At 47.1% G+C, this 24101-nt stretch overlaps 1 protein-coding gene across 1 annotated transcript in view; it reads left to right on the top strand.

Moving 5' to 3' along the window:
• Nucleotides 1-25: 25 nt before the first annotated feature.
• Chit1 (chitinase 1) overlaps nt 26-24101 on the top strand; it is a 26213-nt gene continuing 2137 nt past the window's right edge. Inside the window, 14 exon segments of the mRNA XM_050147603.1 lie at nt 26-103; nt 13931-14055; nt 15196-15306; nt 17746-17795; nt 17854-18004; nt 18585-18641; nt 19664-19713; nt 19716-19822; nt 20006-20130; nt 20868-20870; nt 21633-21735; nt 22575-22809; nt 23242-23249; nt 23581-23688. Coding sequence (XP_050003560.1) covers nt 26-103; nt 13931-14055; nt 15196-15306; nt 17746-17795; nt 17854-18004; nt 18585-18641; nt 19664-19713; nt 19716-19822; nt 20006-20130; nt 20868-20870; nt 21633-21735; nt 22575-22809; nt 23242-23249; nt 23581-23688 — 1311 coding nt within the window.

Here is a 24101-nt window from a genome sequence, read left to right as displayed (position 1 = left end):
TAAACTCGACTTCCTTGTATCAAGGATGACCGTGTCCGTGTCCGTGTCCGTGTCCGTGTCCGTGTCCGTGTCCGTGTCCGTGTCCGTGTCCGTGTCCGTGTCCGTGTGTGTGTGTGTGTGTGTGTGTGTGTGTGTAAGTCTCCAGCTTAGTTCCTGGCTCACGTACTGTCTGGCCGTGCAGGCGCTACAGCATATTAAAGTTCATGAGGGCTCTTCTCATTCAAACCACCACACTTTGGGTCCAGCATTAAATTTCCTGGTGATTTTTTTCTTCTCAAATGTACAGTTTGTATGTCTTTCTGCCCTACATGCTCTTTTTCACTGTAGACTTTCTTAAGAGTGACTATAATAACCGTGCCACAGAGCCAACATTAGGCTGTCTTGAAATATCCTCTGCCAAAGAAATCAGCCCATTACTTTTAAATTAACTTCAGAAGAGAGCCACATTCTTTGTCAAAATATCACAAAACATCCACTAGCCCAGTTGCTAATATTGTCCTCTATGAAACCTCTTGAACTGGGCCGGCAGTACACACTGCTCTCGGCAATGCTGTCTTCCGGGATCCTACTAGGATGGCCCCTGAAGCAATGCTTACAGTATTCAACTACTTTTTTGTTTTTAGTCCTAAGTCTTCCATATTTAAAAAAATAGCACTGTTGGGTCTGCCACAGCAATATTACATTCCCTGGTACCAAACTCTTCGTTCGTTTTAGTTACTTTTTTATTGCTATAATAAAACACCATGACCAAGGCAACTTATGAAAGAAAGCACTTAATTAGGCTTATTGTTCCAGGGATTAGAGTCCATAAGGTGAGCTAAGAACTCACATCTCAAACCGAAAGCAGGAGGCAGAGTGTGCCCCCAACTGGGGGCCTATAGGGGCCATTTTCGTTCAAACTGCTGCACTAGAAGACATTTGACAAATAGGTGCAATATTGTTTTTATTTTTGTAATAAAAACACTTAATATGAGATAGATCTTCTTAGCAGATGTACAATACACAATAACTAACTACAATTACATAATTATGTAGCAGATTTCTAAAATTTATCTTGCTTGACCCAATTTTTAGGTCAACTGATTAGAATGAAGGTATTTTCAGCTTTGGTATTTTTTGTTTGTTTGTTTTCAGACAGGGTCTTACTCTGTAGCCCTGGATGGCCTAGAACTTACTGTGTAGACCAGACTGACCTTGAACTCACACAGATAGATCTTCCTGTCCCTGCTTCTGAGTGTGGGAGGCTGGGATTCAGAGCATGCACCACCACAGCTGACAGTATAAAGTAATTTAAATCATGAAGCAACACATGCTTGTTGATGAGCAGTGTTGGGGGACACAAAGGCCCTTGTGCCCACAGAGGACCAGAGGAAAGAGGAATGCTAGGCTAGTAGCTTAAATGACCTCTGTGCTATCTGTATGACCGAGGCCATGCCAGATCTTTCCCTAGCCTCTTAAACTAATACATGTAGCCTATCTCTAGAACCCATCTTCTTGGAAGAAACGACACGTACTTTGAGTTGAGTTTTAATGCAATCATTCCTCGTTATGTACCAGGGATTCTATTACACCAGGAAACTTCTCCCAAATAGTACTGTGTTTAAATAAGCTTACAACAAATGACTTGGCATCAAACTCCAAAAGTTTGATCCAGCCTGGCTAAGTCCAGCTGAACTGAGTTTTCCTTCTTGCTTCTTTGCAGATCATTTCACTGATGCTTACAGGGACACTATACACACCCAACACACACACACACACACACACACACACACACACACACCCTGCAGAGCATAACCACCTTAGATTAGAAGGTCAGAATCTCTCATAGCTGTCACTCCAGCTTCTCCAAGTGTTTCTCCCTGTGTGTCTGTTCTCTCTCTGGGGCTCTTTGCTCACACATCTGGTGATCCATATGGTTCTTCCATAGACAACCAAAGGCACTGGAATCTGGAGGCTTGAGTGAGGTGCCCCACTGGGGTGGCAAGAGAGGGTTATTCCATTAGGGTCTCACAAATGTCATTTGAATGTCAGTAGCCTGCCGTTTGGTAACTCTTCTCTTGGGCTGAAATAAATGTTTTCAACCTTCTCCCCAGGTTTCTGGGGGCACAGTTGGGGTAGCATGTTGGGTCTGAACATATGGGCTGGTGTGCAGATGTTTGTTTAGTTTCTTTGTCCCCAACTCTTCCCCAGCATCTGTCACGGGACCCTCTAGCCTCAACCCTGTACTAGGCCAGGTGCTCTCAAGTCTTCAGAACTACGCTGTTCTCATATTTAATGTGGGTAGAGAAGATCTTGGGGGTCTGACAGGTCACCTTTAGCCTACTTTCCAGCTCTGCTGACTCCTGTACTTTCCAGGTGCATTGGCATCAATTTTCACGCTGCCTGTGACCTCTCCTTGTAACCTGAGGATCCAGCCTTTTTAGATCTGCTAAGCCACACACACCTGTTCTTTCCACTTCCGTCTTCCAAGCATTTGCTGAGATCTCTCATGCCCCATCCTTTATTTGCTCTGCCCTGGTAAATTTGTATGGCATTATATACCTTAGGGACTCAGGGCAGGTAGAGGAGACCTGTTCAGTCCGCATGCCCAGTGGGAACACCTTTTCCCTATAACAATTTCTTCTTACTTATTATACTTGGGGGGAAGGCATGCATGCCACGATGCTCCTGTGGAGGTCTGAGGACAATCTGCAGGACTTGGCTCTCTCTGCTTCCACCACATGAGTTTCAGAGATTGAGATCAGGTCACCAGGTTTGGCAGCAAGCACCTAGCCTGCTGAGCCATCCCTCATTGCATCTTCTTAATGGAAATTGGAATTTCCTCTGCAGAAATGAAGAATGTACTTGAATATTGCAAGCTTCCAAGCTTCCAGTTATGGTTTGTTTGGTTTTGTTGTTGTTGTTGTTGTTTTGTTTTTCTGGTGACCAGTCCCCATACACGAGCCTACTAAGGAATGTTCAATTAAAGCAAGCAACATTCCTGTGACTAGGAACTCTGTGTCAGGTATCAAGGACAAAGGCCAAATATCAGAACCAAAACTGCACCTTAGATTATGTCTCTTAGACAACATCAAAGGGTGAGGAGCTCTGTGCTGGGAACTAGGGGCAGGGTGCAAACACACATTCTTGTTATATCACTGTATCTCATTCAACATTTGTTCATTCATTCATTCAACAAATATGAATTAAACACCCATTGAGAAATACTCTATGCCCTAGAGATTGAGTGAATAAGAGAAAACTTACATTCTGGTGGTAGAAAACAGTGAATAAATGCATGAATGAATGAATGAATGAATAGGTGGCCAAGGAAAGTCTGAATGGGGACAAGTGTGTGGAGTTGGCAGGGAAGGCATCACACTCAGATGGTGGCAAGGGCAGATGTGAAGGCCTCCTTGAAGAGCATATTTGGAACTTTCCAGAGATGAGGTCAATGAGTTGGTCTCATTCTAAGTCTCATAGGATACCACCGAGGGAACTAGACAAGAAACTGACCAGGCAGGGTCTGATTAAAATCTCCCAGAGAACACCCAACTGCTCAGAGGGCAGAAAGGAAGAAGGGAGCGTGGCTAAGAGTTCTGCTGATGTGCAAAGTGCTCACTGACCCCAGTGTGGAGATGGAGGAGACCGACAGAGGGAGGACAGCTGGCAACACCTGGCCAGTGAGGGTAGAGAAGAGAGGACATTTGTAGGTGACTGGGAACTGGGTGTCTGGTGCTGTCTTTTACTGCTGTGGGGAAGCAAACTCAATGGCTATCCATTGAGAGCTCCCCCCATGCTGCTTCCCAGGACTGCATACAGAGTACAAGAACAAGCCCAGGCCTGGGGATGGCCAACCCAACCCCAGAGATGAGAAGCTGGGGGACAGTGTGGCACCAGCTGTCACAGCAGTAGCCTCTCCAAGAAACCTGGCTGGGACCTTGTCAACATCAAAGCCTTTCCACACCCGGTCCATCTGGCCTACACCATGACCAAGAAGACAGGATTGCCTCCATTTTACACAGCAGAAATAGTGAGAGATTGCGACTGGCCAGCTGCTTCAGCTGGGATGGAGAGGGCAGCTCTGCACTGGGGACCAGAGACTGGTCTTGAAGGTTCCTTTTGTTCCACACTAGATATGTTTGCATTTGTTTGGGGAAGAGCTCCTGGGAAGGGAATGTGAGACCCAGAGGGTTTAAAGCCCCCAAAGTCATTTCCTGGGGAGTCCATTGGGATGCCCGGTTCTGCCTGTCTAAACACTGGAGCTTTCTTTGCTGTTCTAAACCAAAGGAGTTAAGTAGGAACTGGAGAAGGTTGTATGAGGTAACTGACTGCCAAGGAACAAGGTGGGAGTTCTCTGTGAGATTTAAGGGCTAAGGAGGGCTTCCCTCGAAAGGAACAGGGAGACAAAGGCATGGGAGCTGGAGCTGTGAAGGGTATGTCAGAGGGGCCAAGGATCTCTCTTCTGCAGAAGGTAACCTGGTTTGGGGACCGAGACCCTTTTACTTAGGTGGTGGTCTGGTTTATCCCCAGGGAGCCTTCCTCCACCGCTTTACCTGCTGTGGTCCTGCCTCCTGCACTCAGCCTTCACCAGGGACTGATGGACATCCTCCCTGATGTCTGGCAGAATCATGTCTGACCATCAGATCGATCATTCTAGAGTCATGCCTAGACACACACAGAGAGAGATACAACTGTACAGTCTGCTGAGTAGCTGTAGCACTCTCCTGCCTCCTAACCTGTGCTCTTCTACCCAGAGTTCCCCCAGAAGTACCACAGGCTGCCTACTTTCAGTCAGTGCAACGCAGAATTGTTCACAAAGTTTCTGTCCCTGCTGGGAAGATGGGCTTCTTCCTGGTTTGTGTGTGTGTAAACATGCATATGTATTACTTGTGTAACAACCAAAATTCCAGTTCTGAGCAGTACTGGTGATATCCTTTGACCTGGTTTTATTCCTTGTTTTAATGTAAATAAAGTTGCATGTGGGTTTGTTGCTTGTTTTATCTAAGATAGGGTCTCACCAAGCTAACCTTGAACTCGTTATGTAGTTGAGGCTGGCCTTAACCTTGTGTGAACTTCCTGCCCCAGTCTTCAGAGTGCTGGGATTACAGATATGAGCCACTTTGAGTGGCCAGTGTGAAGAATCAGGGGACATGTTTACATTTTTCGAGGCACTTGTCTGGAGACCAGGCCTTCTCTAGTAGGTTTCTAGTGGGTGCCTTAGGAGTCCTAAGAAGGAGACACTATCTTAATATTGAGGAGACATGATTTAAGCCCCTGAACTACAGCAGATTCTTGCAGAGCTACTTAGAGGAGCCTGTTTGCTGTCTACACTAGGTTTTATATACTTTCCCATGAAGCAGTGATGTAGGACAGGAAGGAGAAGAAAACAACAGCAATTAAAACAGGGAAGAGCAGCTGCACCAACCCTGGGGATGCTAATGGTAGCTGTGGTGCGTGCAGAATCCCCGGCACACTGGGACAAACAGCTCCGCAGCCGGACACCATCACCAGGTACTCTTGGGGACATGAAGCTGCCAGACAGTCTGCAATGGAGGTGAGGACATGAGAAAACCCCAAGAGAAGCTCTCCTACCCGCCTCCCTCCCTCCATCAGCCCATCCCCTATCCACAGCAGCAGATTGGCAGATTCCAGGCACTTCCGACAGCCCCAGGATCCCAAGTGGGGGCAGAAACACTGAAACAAAGGCTGTTTCTCTGCAGGGAAGTATGGACACAGAGCACCACATGGGTACCAAGGTCAACTTCTGAGGGACCTTAGAGAGAGCTTATCTCAGAGGTGACAGATCTCTGGTGACCTCAGAGAGCAGGCAGAAGTGGCCGCCATGTAGTACACTCTTGCAAGCCTAGGCCTCAAGAGACTGAGACAGGAGAATAGTGAGTTCCAGGCTAGCCTTGGCTCCAAAGCGAGACCCTGTCTCCAAAAACCAAAACAACAAGAATACCACCTTCCATGCCATGACTTCACGGCACTCCTCTGAAGAATTCTCTTGACGAGCAAAGGAAACAGAGCTCAGGGGCTCCGACTCACTAGAGGGCCTTAGTTAGTGTATCTATTGCTGGGATGAAACGGCGGCAGCGTGACCAAAAGCAACTGGAGGAGAAAAGGGTTTATCTCAGCTCACACTCCACATCACAACCCATCCCCAAAGGAAGTCAGGACAGAAACTCAAATAGGCCAGGAACCTGGAGGCAGAAGCTGATGCAGAGACCATCTTCTGGAGGCGTGCTGCTTACTGGCTTGCTCCTTGTGGCTTGCTCAGCCTGATTTCCTTATAGCATCCTGATCATATATGGCACACAGTGAGCTGGGCCCTCCCACATCAATCATCAACCAAGAAAATGTAGCACAGGCTTTCCCACAGGCCAATCTGATGGGGACATTTTTCCAAAGGAGTCTTCTGAAATGACTCTGTCTTGTGTCATGCTGACATAAAAACTGGCTAGCACTGGTGGCTATGACCTTTGCAGCCAAACCTCACCTCTTGGCCATCAGACTCCTCATATTAAACCAAACACTAAATCCTGTAGCTGTTTTAGCATCCCTGGGGGCCTCGAAGTCTATGCACACACGAGACATTTCACACAGCATTGGTAATCTGCACATATCAGGGTCTTATAGTGAGCTAAGTTGTGAACTCCCTAAGCCATTCTTTGTTTGGATCTGAGCTACTGATCTATAAACCCAGTTAAAAACCCATGGTTGAGAAAGTCATGGACCCCAGGGGACAACTTAGTGTCATTGTGTCCAAATTGCTTTCTAAATATTTATCTTTATGCCCATTGATAAAACTAATCTCATCATCAGATGGTGATGGAATACACCTTTAATCCCAGCACTCTGGAGGCAGAGGCAGGTGGATCTCTGAGTTCAAGGCCACCTGTAAATAGAGTTCCAGGACAGTCAGGGCTACACAGAGAAATCCTGTCTTAAAACAAAACAAAGTGAAAAAGTTAATTCCAGACTTCCTCAGAGAAGCTTTCCTTGCAAGTGAATATCAGTCAATACTCATGGCTGCTCCAGATGCCGAGAGTAAATGAGGATTGAATGCCCATCCCTCAGCAAAGCATTCATTCCGACTCCTCTAAGGCTCAGGGGACATTACAAAAGGGGTGGGGAAGGGTTGCTGGAAGATGGGGAGAAGGCCATGGGATGCTGGGCTCAGGGGACATTACAAAAGGGTTGTCTGGGGTGGGGGAGGATTGCTGGAAGATGGGGAGAAGGACATGGGATGCTGTCTTCTGGCCAGGACATAGCCTTGCATCATGGTTATCACAGCAGCTGCAGATGCCTCCACTGGGCCTGCAGAAAACTGGGCTTGTTGCACGGTGGTGGCGCACACCTTTAATCCCAGCACTCCGGAGACAGAGGCAGGCGGATCTCTGTGAGTCCGAGGCCAGCCTGGTCTACAAGAAACAAGTTCCAGGACAGGCTCCAAAGCTACAGAGAAACCTTGACTTGAACCAAACCAAAAAAGAAAAAAAAAGAAAAGAAAGAAAGAAAGAAAGAAAGGAAAGAAAGAAAAGAAAAGAAAAGAAAAGAAAAGAAAAGAAAAGAAAAGAAAGGAAAAGAAAAGAAAGGAAAAGAAAAGAAAGAAGAAAGAAAACTGAGCTTGTCATCAGTCGAACAAGGAAGGGGAGGGGCTCCCACAGCTACTGAATTAATGGCTGCCGGTGGATTCTCAGGGAAGAGCTGTTGTGGGAGAATTATTTGTGCAGCCAATCCCTGTGCCAATAAAGCCACTTTAAATTAAAGGGCGGAACCAGAGATTGACTGATCAGGATTAGCCTTAGAGTCTTTGGAGGATTTAGGAGGCCTGCAAGAGAGGACGTGGAGAGAGAGGAGGGAGAGAGGATTTCCAGGGTTGGTGAATTGGGAAAATATGGAGAGAGGGTCAGTCAAACGCCTCTCCACTTTCCTTGGATTTATCAGGTCTTTATCTCAATTTCTGACTCCTGAGTTTTTATTATACTGAAACAATTTAGGTAACCATTTCACCTGGCGCCCAATGTCAGGCCATGTATATGCACACACAGCCTGAAAATGTTTTTAAAAAGTCCTGAACATGGAATCCAATACGGCTTCCTGGCGAGGATTCTGGGTGACTGCAGTCTCATGGGTAGACTTCAGTGTACAGAGACGAGGCTACCAGCCATTGCCTGCAGGCTGGAGCCAGCACCATATGCTAAGCTGAGCCGTTCAAGGGTCGACATGATAGTTTAAGATTTGTCTAATGGAGTTAGAGAACGCTGCAAGTGCTTAGTAGCCCCAGGTCCAGATACAGAAAACCTCTAAAAATGTGCAGTAAATTTAAAAACGTGCTTAGATACTGAAGAACTAAAAGAAAATGGGCATAGACAGTCATAGAAAAAATAATTTAAAATAACAAAGTTTTTAAAGAAAGAGTAAAGTAGTATTTAAAAACAAGTTACATAAAGATGGGAAATACACAGGGTGTCTGGATCTTGTATGGTGTTTCATTGAATCTGAATTTTTTAAACGCTAACGTACAAAAAGCAATAGCTGCTGAGAGACACTCCACTACAGAAACTGCTAAATTAAACCAACCTCTATAGTTTAAGAATGTCTTAACTTCAAAGTGGAAGTCAGAAAATATGTTGTGTTGGGGAGAGGGTATGCTTTTGTTTCCACAAGAGACACAAAGCTATGGGTTCCTTCAAAGTGAATAGAGATCAGATTTGATTGGGGGAGACCTCCTGAAAATCTTGACTACAGACATGAAAGAAGAAACTGAGGAAGACTACACACAGGTGGCGCTGATCCCTCTACTGTGGGAACAGTTCTGAGATTAGATGAGATACGACAAATCTTGTAGGCTACAGAGTTCTCATGACTAATAGTACGTGCCATCCTGTCACGTGGCATGGATGGAGATTTACATAGCAGTTTGGTTATACAGTCCAAATGACTCAGAAAGTTTACAGATGCCTTTCACCTGCTCAAACATAAAACCAAAAATCATCTTTAGCTGACTTATGCACACCACACATTCCACGCATGTGTTAATGCAGATGAATACGTTACCTTTAAAAGTTTATGTGTTTTCAGAACAAAAGGAGTAGACACCAACGAAGACAAGTAGCCCAGGTGATCCAGCCTCCCAGAATGCCTCTGTTACAGTTTCCTCAAAATTCTGCATCTAAAACAACTTCAAAGCTGCTAGCTGAGATGGTCCAGCCTCACAGACTACTACTAGTCAAGAATTCAGATAAGCCCTATACTCTCCTATTATACAGAGACTGGACAACAAAAGATACAGCTAACTTTCCCAGGACTTGACCATATCTCCATATTCTCAGGGTCCCTGACAACAGGAAGTCATTTTAAGAACACAAGGCCCACATTCCCAAGAGGTGGGGTGAATGGTTTTGGGTCATTCATTGGATGTTTGTCATCATTTAAAGGACTTGGTTACAAGTTGCTATTGGTCATAGTCAGGAAAAAAGCTGAACAATGGAGATTAGATTCAGGGATCTCTTTCTGAAGGGGAAAGTGAGGAATATAGCACAGAAATGATTAGATAAAAGGGTGGATCGTCGAGTATACTTTTGAACAATCACTAGTCTCAATATTTTATATTTTTTGTATATTAATACAAATTTAAGGTTATTTTTAACATACTCTATATATGTCTCTACTCCTATTTAAAATATTTTTGTATATGGATACAAATTTAAGGTTATTTTTGTCATACTGTATATATGTTTCTACTCTTGTTTAAGGTATTGTACCTATGCAGCTCATTTAAAATGTAATACCTTGTTTAAGGTATTGTACCTATGCAGCTCATTTAAAATGTAATGTATAATTCAGAAATACAGGTTAGTATTAGTCATCTCTAATAATCAAATCTGTGACCATGTTAGGTATGTTTTCAAGATTAAACAGAGATATATTTTAGATAGATAGGGGTCTATATCTAAACACTTCAGATACTTACAGAATATGGCATTTAAGATGTTTTAATAACCTAAGACTTTTCGTGGCAGTGAGACACATCTACTCCTGGCAGCACCAATCTACTTCAGAGAGGATGATGGGCACTGAAGAACCTCCATGAGGAGTTTGCTTCATTTATGGCAAAGTTAGTCACTGGGCAAAGAAGCTGTCCTTGCCTCAACTGCTGACAGTATGCTGTCCAAAATGGACAGGCTGGATACAAAATAAGGACACTACCAAACTTTGTCAAGACAAAGTAGGTCAGTCCCTCAAAATTCCTGCTTCACAGTAAAGTCTGTCAGGTATTCTAGGCCTGTAGGCTGAAGATGGATGCCCCCAACTGCTGTGGGATAATCCCTTGGTACACTGTGAAGATTTGACACTTGGATTGGTTTGGAAAGGGGTTAAATGGCCAACAGCTAGGCAGGTAAAGATCAGCTTGCAGACAGAAAGAGGGCACAGAGGAGGGCAGATTCCCCAGCCAGATACCAAGGAAGTAGGAGATAAACATGCTGTGCTGAAAAAGGTACTTCCACGTGGTAAAATGTAGATTTAAAATATGGGCTGATTTAAGTTGAAAGAGCTAGTTAGTAACAGGCCTATGTTTTCATCCAAGCATTTATAATTAATAATAAATCTATGTGTGGTTATTTGGGAAGTGAACTGGTGGGACAGAAAAACCCACCTACACCCAACATTGCAGAGGAACCTTGGGGTGACTGTCCAGGCAGCCGGATGTCTCTGTCCTTTCTTAGTTTTGGAAGTTGTTGGCTCTGCACTTCCTGTTTACTCAGGTAATGTTATAGCCTTCTTGGGTCTCTGATGGGGTTAAAGATTAGATATTTAGAGTTACAGTTTTCCTTAGTTATGATAGAAAGTAAATTAGGTACAAAACTTTGGACTCACCAAGATAAGATAGATAATAGAATATTTTCTCCTAATTTGGCAAATACTAATGAACTAGACACTGTGAATATATTTCTTACTTGATAATTATTCTTATTATATATAATTTCACATGGTTAGAGTTAAAACCTTTCCTTTTTAGACAAAAAAAATGGAAATGTTGTGGGAGAATTGTTCATGCAGCCAACCTCCTGTGCCAATGAAGCCACCTTAAATCAAAGCACGAAGTCAGCGATTGGTTGACCAGGATTAGCCTTAGAGTTTTTGGAGGATTTAGGAGGTCTGCCAGAGAGGACAGGGAGAGAGGAAAAAGTATTCCAGGGCTGGTGGAACAGAAAAAAAAGTGGAGAGAGAGTCAGCCAAATGACTCTCCTCTGTCCTTGCGTTTACCAGGTCTTTATCTCCATTGCTGACTCCTGAGTTTTCATTACACCGATTATGTAATCATTTCAAAGAGCTGTCATCGTTTTCAGCTGCAGATGCACAGGTTGAGCCTGCCAGGCTCCAGTGGTCAGACAGACGGCCCTCGTTAAACTAAGTGGGTTACAGAACAAGACAGAGGCATGAATGGAAGCGGGGATGTCGGGGCTGGGCGAGAGATGAGGGGCTCGGGTATCTTTTGAGTACTTGTCTTGGTCTTGTTTATTTGTTCCCTGTGACCTCTCCAGATTGAGATGCCTGAGAAAACACAAAAGCAAACAAAATTGCAGGAATTAATATACATCTTTCAACAACGGTCTCAATTCCTCCACAAAAAGACACTAACAGATTTGATTAGAAAACAGAATCCATCTTTTCACTGCGGCCAAGAAACATACCTCACCATCTCATTGACACAGGAAAGGGCTTTTTGAACATGATCCTGGTAGTGTAGCCATTATGGCCAACAATTAATAAATGGGACATTAGAAAACAAAATCCTTTTGTACAGCAAAGCACACCAGCATTTGAGTGAAGAGGCAGCCTACAAAATATGAAAAAAAACTTTACCAACTATATATACAAGGATTAGTATCTAGACTACACAAAGAACTCAAAAAACTAAACATCAAGAAAATAACCCAACTAAAGATGAGGCATAAACTTAAGTAGAAGCTGAGTCTGGTGGTACCTGTCTTTAATCCCAGCACTAGGAAGGCAGAGGTGGGCAGATCTCTGAGAGTTTGAGGCCAACCTTGTTTATATAGTGAGTTCCAAGACAGCTAGGGCTGTCTCAAAAAAAAAAAAAATTAATTCTCAGAGGTTGAACTACAAATGGCTCTGAAATGCTTTTTAAGATTCTCAACAGCCTTTGCAATCAGGGATATGCAAATTAGAATAATTCTTACTCCAGTCAAAATGGCTAAGATTATAAAAAAATTAAAAAAAAAAACAATGACAAATTCATGGATATGGAGAAAGGGAGCACTATTCCCTGCTGGTGGGAGTACGGACTGGTGCAGCTACTATGGGAAACAGTGTGGCATTTTCTCAAAAAGCTAGAAATCGATTTGGCCCATGATTCACCAAACCACTGTTGGGCGCATACACCAAGGACTGCATATCCTCTTCCAGACAGACCTGCTCATCCAAGTTCACTGCAGCTAATCTCACAGTAGCCAAGAAATGGAAACACTCTAGATTTCCATCACTGATGAATGGATCATGAAAATGTGATACATTTATGCAACGGAATATTACTCAGGTGTTAAGAAAAATGAAATCGTAAAATTCTCAGGAAAATGGGTGAAGCTAAAAGCAGCCATTCTGAGGGAGGTAACACAGACCCAGAGAGACAGGCAGTACATGTCTTCTCTCATTCGTGAGTAAATCCTCCTATATGTATGTTTCATTTGGACTCCCCATAGAGGTCAGGAAATTAGTAAAAGGCTATGGCGAGAGTTTCAAGGAAAGAGAGCTAGAACACGGTGGCAGAAAGCCTTAAAGGGGGTTAGTGGAGAGGGAAGGGGTTACTTGGGGGAGGAAACGGGAGAGCAGAGTGGAGGAGGGAATCCAGGCAAAGAGAACTAACACTGATTATCTCCTGAAAACTCCATATGGAAATGACCTTATTACTGCAGAAGTACAGCCATTATTACTGTAGAAGCTCCCCTATGAAATTTAAATGGAGCCACCCTCTAACAGGGTAGCAAAGCCCTCACTAAACACCACCGGCAGACAAATAAAAAGCCCAGTGCCAGGAGTGGGTCACCTCTTTTAGCAACGTTGGGTAGTGAGGTCCCATAGACCTCCAAACATTCCAGGCTACTGCCAATGCTCTTGGTTTCCCTCTGGACCTTGACGGTGACGCCCTATTGCAAAGACACCACATCCCTGAGTCAGTGGACAGCAAGGATGCAGGGAAAGGCCATGCGCCACGCAGGCAGGCAGAGCAGGAACATGCTGCCATGCTGCACAGGTCATGGGATGACTCGGGTCTTCAGATCTAGAGGATGAAAGGAAAGTCCTCTAGAGCCTCCAGAGCGGTCACAGCCCCGCCACACACTCATTTCAGACTGCTTCCTCCAGAGCCAGGGTAGACAAAGTTCCTGCTTTAAGGATCCCAGCTCGTTACAGAAGCTGTAGGGAGTTGGCACTGCACAGGTTTTGACTGCTGCTGGTTTCTTAATCGCTGTTTATCACTGTGGATATTTCCTCAATCATGGGTGAAACAAGTTAGTATCATGGAGAGAGTAAAAATAACACTGTAAAAATAGCTTCTTTGTGAGCCAGTTAACTCACAGCTAGAGGAACTGAAGTTCAAGGGAAGGCTGTGGAAGACCACAGCTGCCCTGGCCAGTGAGTCCCTTTTCTTCTCCTGGGTGGCAGGAGGCTTGGGGCTGTACATGGTGTCTACCAGCCCACACAAAGAGCAGAGTCACGCTTGGCCAACAGGAAGGCACTCCCTTCCCACTTCTTCCCTCTGCCTCCTGATTTGGCCATAGCAAATGTCCACTTTGCATCCTTTGATCGTTCCAGAAAAGCAAGAATTTTGAAAGATCAATGTGTCGTGTTTTCCAAGCCAGGCCACTGGACATCCCAGTTCTCCATTTGCTACCCACAGTCCTTACCCCTCCTCCCTCAGGTGGGCTGTGCAGCAGCAGGCCAGTATCCCAGCCGGCTAAGAGCAGAAAGAGATCTGTGGAGCTGGTGTGCACAGGACTGGCATCTGCCAGAGCCAGCATCATGGTGCAGTCATGGCCTGGGCAGGTGCGTAGTCTTGGACAGGGAGCGTGGGTTGGGCCTCAAAAGCCATGGTGTGTGAGGGTGTGCATGGCCTGTGGCTCCCTCATACTTACTGCGCATGGAAGCAAAAGGGCGCAGGGGATGTTGGGTTCATTCCACTTGTCCATGCCTCCTAGCCTGACTACCCTTTCCAGCCCAAGAGTGTTTGTGTTGTAAGGGGAAGTTCTTCCACAGGCCTGTTCCTGGAAATGCACTTGGTGAGCCCCTGCGCTGGATGTCTTTTTCCTCCTGAGTATTTAGGTTCAAGAAGCAGTACCCAAGGGTCACCTTCCCTAACCTTGTATTGGTTGTCCTCTGAGAAAGCATTCTGAGGGCCAAGAACGTGGGTGTTCTTATAAAATAAAACATTATTTTATATATTTATATCATGTGTATTTATAATTTATTTTATTGTATATGTATACATGCCTGTGTGAGTTTATGTGCACCACATGCATCCCAGTGCCCACAGTCACCAGAAGAGGACATAAGATCCCTTGAATGGAATCACAAGCTGTCATGAGGTCCCCGATGTGAGCGCTGGGAGTTGAACCCAGGGCCTCTGTAAGAGGGGCAAGCACTCTTAATCACCACAGTCTCCCAGTCTTTTCCTGCAAACTTCATGAAGATTTTTCTTTTTGATTAAAAAGAAATACAAGGTCACCAGAAAGGTGGAAACAAATTCTTTGAAGGATTCTGCCAGCCCTAGGTCTCCAAGACTGCCGGAACATTCTTAGCCTCTTGTGGCAAGTGGCAGGTTCATAAGTCATTGGGTCCAGAGGGACCAGATGTCAAGCCCATTGGAAGATGGGGTCTCCTGCCCAGCCCTTCCATCTGGGCTCTTCCTAGCCCTGGGGTGGGGTCTCTCCCCACTCCACAGAGGAGCTTTTCCTCTGTATTCCTCACTTGCCCGCTGTTTTCCCATAATCTTCCCAAGTCCACCCCATTCTGTTGAGACTCTAGAGCATCCCCATAACTGTGAAAACTTCCATCAGCTTCCGGGATCAGGCCTGGCCTAGAGCAGGCCCGGGGCTGTCAAGTCTAGGTGAAGAGGTGAACAGTTTACTTATACTTGAGTCTCCTCTGGAAGGAGGAAGCTTGATTTGTATGACTCTGATTTTACAGGCCACCTGCACATGAGGCCTGGGCCTGTGGCCGTGAGAATGGTATCCTGACCTCGGCTTCTTTTCTTGGCTTATCAGGTGTGATGACTCTATTGATGGTCCAGTGGGGTAAGTGACACCTGTTTTTTAGGCCAGTACTTGCTCCCTCAGCCCATCCCCGTTTCTGCTATACTCCCCCATCCCAGCCACTACACACACATGTGCACATACACACACATACATGCACACATGCATGCACGTATACACACAAACAGACACACCAACACTCTGTTTCTGTTATATTCCTCCATTCCAGCACATGTGCACACAAAATCACTGATGGACACACACACCCCAAGAGCTCTTGCTGGACCAGGAGAACTAACTTCCAAGCTCTGCCCCCTGCAATTCCCTAACAGCCCCACCATTCCTTCTTCCAAGAAGATTTTTGCCTTCTCACCCACTAGCTGACCCCTTCCAGGCCATAGGATCATCTGTGTCCTCCTCTCTGTGTTTCCCAAGATCCCTTGCTCCCATATCTCCTCTGGTAGCATCTGCACACTTTCTAGTGTGTATTGCAGTTTCTATAGCTCTTTTCCCCCACAGACTCTGAGCCCAGGGCTACGGGAAGCCAAGTCTAGCCCTGTGGACCCACCCCATAGCTCAGTGAGGACATTTGTGCTTGCACGTTCCGGTGGGTGTGGAACTGAAGAGAGTCAGAAGGGGGTTCTCACATCAAACAAAAAAGATCTCAGATCTCCCAGACATCTTAACAACTTAAGACTCCCGAGTCCCTTTCCATCCCACCTGCTTGCTGGGCATCAGTGGTTCAGGGATGCTGGCCTCTCAGGCTCTTCTTCTGAAGATACCAGGCATGCTAGGTTTAGAACAGGAGCCCAGAGAGGTAGTGAGGCGAGAGATTTCTCCAAGAGCTGAAGGAAGCCCTGGCCGCTTATAGGCTACATCAGCTTGGCACAGGGAGAAGACTGTGGACCAGGAATTAATGTCTGCAAGCACCCTGAGCAGAACTCAGCCTGCGTCAGCACTCAGCCATGAACTCACACAAGCTATCCTACAAGACACTGTGTGGGCGGATGACCCCACTTCAAGAGGAGGAAGCTGATTATATAAGCAGTAGGTTGGCATGTGAGAGGGCCTGCTTTACCTCAGCGCCATATTGACGCTGTGGTGTAAAATGCACTTGGAGCATCTGATAGGCAGTGGTGACACATGACTCCACATGACCTCCTGATTCTTTCCTTCATGCTCTGGGGTGTCTTTCCTGCCTGGATCTCCTCTTTCTTCCTTTAGCTATGAGGAGCTCCCCAATCCTTATATACTCCTTCTAACAAGATCCATTCCTGGTTTATTTCCATCAGAACCACCGACTACCCAAACGTTCCTCTTTCAGAGCTGACCATGTGCTCAGGGTTGGGTGTCCATGAACTGAATTCTCACTCACAGTCGCCTTACACCCCGTCCCCTCCTCCACCTTCTCCCTGACACTGGACACACAGAGGGGTACAGTCAGGAGGTTGTAAAGAGATTCTGTTGGAACAAAAGGAAGTCCCAGGGCCTCGACACCAAGCTCACCACTCCACCAAGTCCCTGGCATGAAATATTACCTTGTGTGTCCCGGAGCTGTTCAGGAGGAGACCCCAGAGTCCAGATGGAGTAAGACCAAACAGGACTTGGACCCAGAGTTTGTTTTGACTGATTCAGGGATGGAGACCACAAATCTTGCTCTCTGATGCCCTGGTCCTCACTCAGGGCTGCTTTTCAAGGGACCATCAGCGTTAGCCCACTGGGCACAGGGCCTCCCCTGCAGCCTTTCACAAGTTATAAGGACGCAGGACACAAGCATAATATAGGCGCTTTACCCGAACCTTCGCCATGACATTGACAAATGTAGGCTCTCTACAAGGAATAACAAATAAATGCAAAGTGCTCTAATGGAAGATTAAAGAAACATGAGCCAGGGCCCGTGACTGGAAGGCCTCTCTCTGCCGTTCACACATTTGCATCTTAATTGGCATTGTGAAGTATTCCCAGCTGTGTTCTGAAGGTTCCACTCTCTTCCTTTGGCAAAAGAACGTGTCATGTTAACTCCCTTTGGGCCTTGTGATGGGGCCGCCTAGGGCTGCCGAGCGTTTCAGGCCCTGGAGCAGATACTGAAGCCTGTCACTCAGGCCTTGGCCCGAGGGACCTGGACTCTGAACCTTGGTTGTCAAGGGGTCAGGAGACCAGGATCTGAGCACCCTGCTCTGCCCTCTCAGGAGTCACGCTGGCTGAGAAGTCTCCCAGGCTCGTGAACCTCGATTTGCACTGGGAATGAGCTTGGTAATGAGGGTCCTGCCAGTGACGGGTGGCCTGTGGGCCCATGACTAACCTATACAAACGCTTTCCTAACTGGGAGGTGCTTGCCCAAACAAAAGCAAGCTGTACTTCTGTCCAGCTCTCAACCCTCAGCTGGGTAACTAAAAACTCACGGGCTTTATCCACCTGGGGCGGAGACCGCTAGTTCCCAGGGCCTCTCTGACAGACTTTAATCCCCACCCCATTACCCATGAAGCTCTGCTGCAAAACTGGTCTGCTACTATACCAGCTGGGCCCAGTACCGACTGGGGGTGGGAAGGGGGGGGTGGAGTAGGGAGTGGGGTGGGGGATGGGGATGGGAGGTGGGGGGCAGCGCGATTCCTACCCAGGGACATAGACCCCAGCCTGTGTACCCATCTCATCTATGCCTTTGCTGGCATGGACAGTCACCAGCTCAGCTCTGTAGAGTGGAACGACAAACTTCTCTACCAGGAGCTGAACAGCCTAAAGAAGATGTGAGGCGAACGGGAGGAGGGGTGACAGGTGGACAGATTATCCCTCTCCCATCCAGAAACTATCCTTGCATCGACCTGCACCCCCGCCCCACCCCCACCCCCCACCACGTGTTTCTCTCTCTCTCTCTCTCTCTCTCTCTCTCCCTCTCTCTCTCTCCCCCTTCCCCCTACCAGCACACTCACCATCCCCGTGCTGGTATGGACGCGATCGGGGTAGATGAGAGCCATCAAGAAGGCCAGTATGGCATTTACCTAAACAAGATCCGAATTGCAGAACTGTTTTCTACTCTGAGCAATTTCCCTCCTCTTGGGCATGCTCTAAAAGTGGACCCTGGTCACTTACTTCCGGAGTTCCTTGGGAATGTGCTCCTGTGTAATGCTGCCCCAGTTAGACCCAGGGTCCTCTTTGTCACACACATATGTTTGTTGTCCCAAGCAACATCTCCAAACGCACTCAACGCAGCTGTGTACACGGGAGTCAGCGCATGCTCAGACCTGTCCCTACTGTTCCTCTCACCTCAGCTCTTGTCCATCCTACACGCTGGTGAGATGAAGCCTCGCACATCTCTTGTCTTTTCAGGAACCCCAAGCTGAAGACTCTGTTAGCTGTCGGGGGCTGGAACTTTGGTACCCAGAAGTGAGTGGACTCGGACGAGAGGGTGGCAGAACCTTTGGAAGGGAATGTGGCCCATGGCTGACAGAGCCCTCCTAAGGAAGGTCGGGCAGGCCAAAGCATGCCAAGGGGTGGGGTCCTGGACCATGGGATTTTTTTTTCACCCCGGTTCTAGGCCCTTATCAGGTTAGGACGGCAGTGGTTCAGGCTTGGCTCCAGGTTGCATAGACCCAGCCTTATCAGAAAGCCAGAATCTAAAGCAGCAGAGAGTTCTGACCACTCCAGCCTCAGTTTCCTCCTCCATCAAGTGGCGGAAGAGGGGACCAGGGACTCCAGACAGCGCACAGCCTGTTTTCTGAGTGCTTGAATAAGATATCTTGTCAGCGAGATTGAGCTTGCCTGCCAAATTATTGTCCACATCTGTAATGGTTTTTTTTTAATTTATGAAAATAGTGGAGCTAAAAATATCCTAAAGATCTAGAATATATTGTTCCCAAAACTTTATATAGTTAAAAAATATTTTGGTGCTAAGAGACCTTTTGAGAATTCGATGGATGTTATGACTCAACTTCCCAAAATAACACATTTTTTATTAACATTGTTAAGGTTTTTAGCTCAGTATTCCCAGAGACATGGACCTAAGAATTAACAGCATTAATTTAATTATGTTAGAAGTTAATAAAAATAGAATCAGTTTGAAGGAAAAAAGTTAAAATCCTTAAAAATTCCAAGACTTCTGTGGGGAGGGGGGTCTACCAAGGAGGGAAGAGGGGGAAAGATGTCCCCTGGGGCCAGTGTAGAAATTCAGAAGATCTCAAAGGTTAGTGCCAGCACATAGCCCTCCACTTAACCTGCCAGGGAGCCAACCAAGGGGTCCCCAGTTTCCCAGCTTCTTCCTGGTCTCTCTGCTTGTCCCCCTTATGGCTCCTTAGAAGTCTGTGCCTTTTCTTCCAGTCTCATGGAGAGTAGGGGGTGGGGGTAGTTCTGATTGACAGTGGTCTCTGGTCTAGCCCCAGCCAGGCCACACCCCTTCCATCACGTCACAGGTTCACAGATGTGGTGGCCACGGCCAAACTCAGCCACAAGGTTCCAGCACAGGGAACCATCACGGTTTTGATGGACTTGACCTTGACCTTGACTGGGATTACCCAGGAAGTCAAGGGAGCCCCACAGTAGACAAAGAGAGATTCATGACCTTGTTGCAAGTATGGCTGGGTGTGACTAGAGTCACCTAGTCTGCCAAGCACAGTGCTTGAGTGCTGCTGTGTCCCCAGGGCCAGCAGCTTCAGACTCCAGAGTGTGAACACCTATGGGTGGGGGTGGGGGTGTGACAGGGTGGAGGGTCCTGCTGCTCCTGCCTCTGCCTTCACTCCGCATTCTTCCCGCAGGACTTGGCCACGGCTTTCCAGGAGGAAGCCCAGAGCTCAGGGAAGGAACGACTCCTTCTGACTGCAGCTGTACCCACTGGACAAGACCATGTGGATGCTGGCTATGAGGTGGACAAGACTGCTCTGTGAGTCTCAGGCAGTCTACGCAGACCCCATGTCCTCCAAGGCTGGAGAGGTCCAGGGTGCTTGAGCTCCTCGGAAATGGAGCCAATCTCTGCCTGCAAAATGTGACTTTCAGTCAGGCGGTGATGGTGCACCCCTTTAATCCCAGCACTCGAGAGGCACAGGCAGGCAGATCTCTGGGTGTTCAAGGCCAGTCTGGTCTACAGAGCCAGTTCCAGGATAGCCAGGGCTACACAGAAAAACCTTGTCTTGAAAAACAAACAAATAAACAACAACAACAACAACAAAAGGATGTGGCCTTCAGATGCTCCCAGGTGTCTGGGAAGTAGTTTTCTGTATCTGCTGCTCGGTTATTCCAGATCTTTTTTGCAGGTGGGGGGGCGGTGGGGGTGTTTGTTCCTTTCTTCCTTGGGAACTCATAGTTAAAGAAAGAACACCCTTGGAGCAGAGAGGGAGAGCAAAGCCCTTAAGCATCTCCAAGAATATGGGAGGTCACATGTTAGCTCCACAGTGTGGTGCATGGAGCTGCAGCCCCTATGACACCTGAGAGCTGGTGCGTGCGTGCGTGCGTGTGTGTGTGTGTGTGTGTGTGTGTGTGTGTGAGTGTGTGTCTTTATTCCCAGCACTCAGGAGGTAGAGGCAGGAAAGTCTCAGTGAATCTGAAACCATCCTGCTCTGCACAGTGATCACCAGGCCACTACGTGGAGTGTGTGTGTGTGTGTATGGGGGGAGGCATTAGAAAGTTTGTTAGAAATGCAGCCTGCTGGGGGCTGGAGAGATGGCTCAGTGGTTAAGAGCATTGCCTGCTCTTCCAAAGGTTCTGAGTTCAATTCCCAGCAACCACATGGTGGCTCATAACCATCTGTAATGAGGTCTGGTGCCCTCTTCTGGCCTGCAGGCATACATGTAGACAGAATATTATATACATANCACACAGACAGAATATTATATACATAATAAATAAATATTTAAAAGCCAGGCGGTGGTGGCGCATGCCTTTAATCCCAGCACTCGGGAGGCAGAGGCAGGTGGATCTCTGTGAGTTCGAGACCAGCCTGGTCTACAGAGCTAGTTCCAGGACAGGCTCCAAAACCACAAAGAAACCCTGTCTCGAAAAAAAAAAAAAAAAGAAAAAAAGAAATGCAGCCTGCTGAGTAAGAGCCTACATTTTAGTGGGATTCTCGAGGGACTTGTATAATCCTAAAGCTTGGGAAGCACTGAGCTAAATTGCTTCCAAAGTGGCAAAATCAAACCAGCACAGAACAGTAAGCACTTGAGGGTGCCGGAGAGCCAGTAAGCAGGGGGAGGCCACCAAAGACAACAGCAGCCCCACAGTGCGAACAAGACTGGTCTAAGGGTGGCGGTGGAGAATGTCATGAACAGAGCCCGAAGGGAGCCTCCCACCCTATGCTGCCTCCCCACCCACACTAAGGGAAGCAGGGAGAGAGGCCCCGGTCGTCATCTCCCACCCATGTTCCCACTCTTCCTACTCCTCCTGCGGGAGCCTGGATTTCATCAACCTTATGGCTTATGACTTCCATGGCTCCTGGGAAAAGAGCACAGGACACAACAGCCCCCTCTACAAAAGGCAAGAAGAGAGCGAGGCAGCATTGGGGTTCAGTGTGGTGAGGGGTCAGTGGGTAAGACAGGGTCCTCTGTCCGGCAGGACCTGCTCAGTGGCCTCATTTGAACCCCAACCCCCTAATGAAAAAGAAATACAGGAAAGCCAAGCGAGACACCAAGGAACCAAGGTTTCCCTGGTGTCTTTGCCACTTTATTCTATCCTGCACTCTTGGGGGTGAAGCCTCACTTCTCGGCAGCATCTTAGATAACAGAGAAAGTCACTTTAATGACATCAGACACACGGGGGACCAATGGCGAAGCCTCCTTGGAACTTGGCTCTCCAGCCAATATGACTCCCACGTGTTTCACATGCTCATCCCTAGTCCAAGGTTGGTGATGCCAAGGAGAGAGTGTCACTCAGGGAGGAGCTGCCCAGCCTCAGAAAAGGCCAGGCTGGTCTTAGGCTACAGTTGTCTTTTTCTGCCCGACTCTTTCTCCTGAGAAGTCTGGATACTTTCCATAAGCCCGGTCTATAGCTACAAGTCAAGTTTCTAGAGAGACGGGGGAGGAAGGACCTCCTCTGCTGGAGCCAAGGCTCTACACGAGCATCCCACTCCTGCCCATCTTCTTTCAGTCCCACCTTAGACTCCTAAGCCCTGGGAGAGAAGCTGCAAGGTCCAATAGCCAGATTTGGAGCCTTGGAGAGCCATGCAACTGCTGACCAGACAAATAGTCACCAATAGTCCATTGTGTGCCAGGCAAAGTGTTTAGAATAAAACTAATACAAATAGCCATTTGAGTTCAAGGACGTAATGCATTTACCAGCATCTGCTAGAACCCCATTCTCAGGCAATCAGAACTAAGGTAAAGACAGATTGACCAGGCCCTCCTTCTCTATCTGGATGCCGCTGTGCAGCTCTGGCTGCAGAAGGAGACACCTGCCAGCAAACTGATCCTTGGGATGCCCACCTATGGAGGCTCCTTCACCCTGGCCTCTTCATCAGACAACAGAGTTGGGGCCCTAGTTACAGGGCCTAGTACTCCAGGCCCCTATACTATTTGAGGTGAGAAGGCCTTTACTATCCTGAGTATGGTGGAGGGCCAGGGGCTCCTGGGAGGTGAGAGGGCTTCTCCTGCAGTTGCTGAGAACAGGAGAGAAGCATGGAAAATTCTGGCCAAGGGAACTTCTTTCTACCCTGGCCATCTTGTTTCTATCCTGGAGCTCAGGTAACCGAAGGCTAAATCCACAGTTCTAGGCTACTCCACAGAACCTTTCATGTTCTCTAGGCTTCCCCAGATGGGTAGTTTTCAACCTCTGGTCTCCTCTTGGCATGAGGGAACAGGTAGTGTTAATCCCAAAGATTCAAGAAGAAAGACCACTGGCCCAAATAATCATTACCAAATTAATTAAAGTTTTTTTATTCGTGTACACAGGCTGCCTCCCCCTAAGGCAGGGTTCAAGAGACCTGGCAAAGATAAGGTTTTTATAGCTGTTCCCATATGGGGAATTTGCCAGGCAAATGGGTGGGGTTACAAGAACAGAACTTAAGCATACCAAGTTGGTCATAAAGCCCTCCTGAAACAAGATATGATTGCAAGGTGGTCATAACAAGGTAGCCATAGCAAGGTGGTCATAACAACAGGTGATCATAACAACCTTATTGAAACAAAGTCATGATTGTCATTTCCTGGAACAGGAAATACAGAACCATTTGTAGTTAAGATTACAGGTGGGGCATAACCCAATCCCTGAGAAAGAGAGTTTAATCATAAACAGGAATGAGCCCAATTTGTCTTTAAAAATGGGTTTTAAGCCTAACGTGGAGGCAAACCTGTTTATCAGTACCTATCAGTGTTCTTCTTCCTCCCTAACATAGCTCTGTTCATAGGTCTGCTCCTGGAATGGAGAACACAGAATTAAGGAACAGAAGGTGCCCTTTGTCTTCCAAGACAGTCAATGGGTGGGATTTGATGACAGGGAACGCTTCAGAGCTAAGGTGAGGCCCAGCCCCACTGATCTAAGGCCTGTCAATAACACTAGCCCCAGACTCTCTTCGTGGATGGGTGTTCTTGTAAGTGCCCAGCACTTCACCCTCTTCATGTGACCACATTTAAACACTTATCATCTGTTGATGAAGAAGAGGCACCATGGAAGGTGGGGATGTGGATCAGCGGTAGGGTGTTTGCCTGGCGTGTACAGGGTTCAATCCCTAGTACAGAGAAACATGCATGCATACTCATTCATAGTGTGTGTGTGTGTTTGTGAGAGAGAGGGGGGAGGGTGTGTGTGAGAAAGAGAGAGAGAGTGTGTGTGTGTGAGAGAGAGAAAGAGAGTGTGTGTGAGAGAGAGAGAGGGAGGGAGAGAGAGAGAGTGTGTGTGTGTGTGTGTGTGTGTGTGAGAGAGAGAGAG

Source organism: Alexandromys fortis, unplaced genomic scaffold (genome assembly GCF_014885135.2).
Source record: "Alexandromys fortis isolate MF-2015 unplaced genomic scaffold, M_Fortis_MF-2015_v1.1 scaffold_58, whole genome shotgun sequence".
Taxonomy (NCBI): domain Eukaryota; kingdom Metazoa; phylum Chordata; class Mammalia; order Rodentia; family Cricetidae; genus Alexandromys; species Alexandromys fortis.
This window is presented reverse-complemented; position numbering and strand designations above follow the sequence as displayed.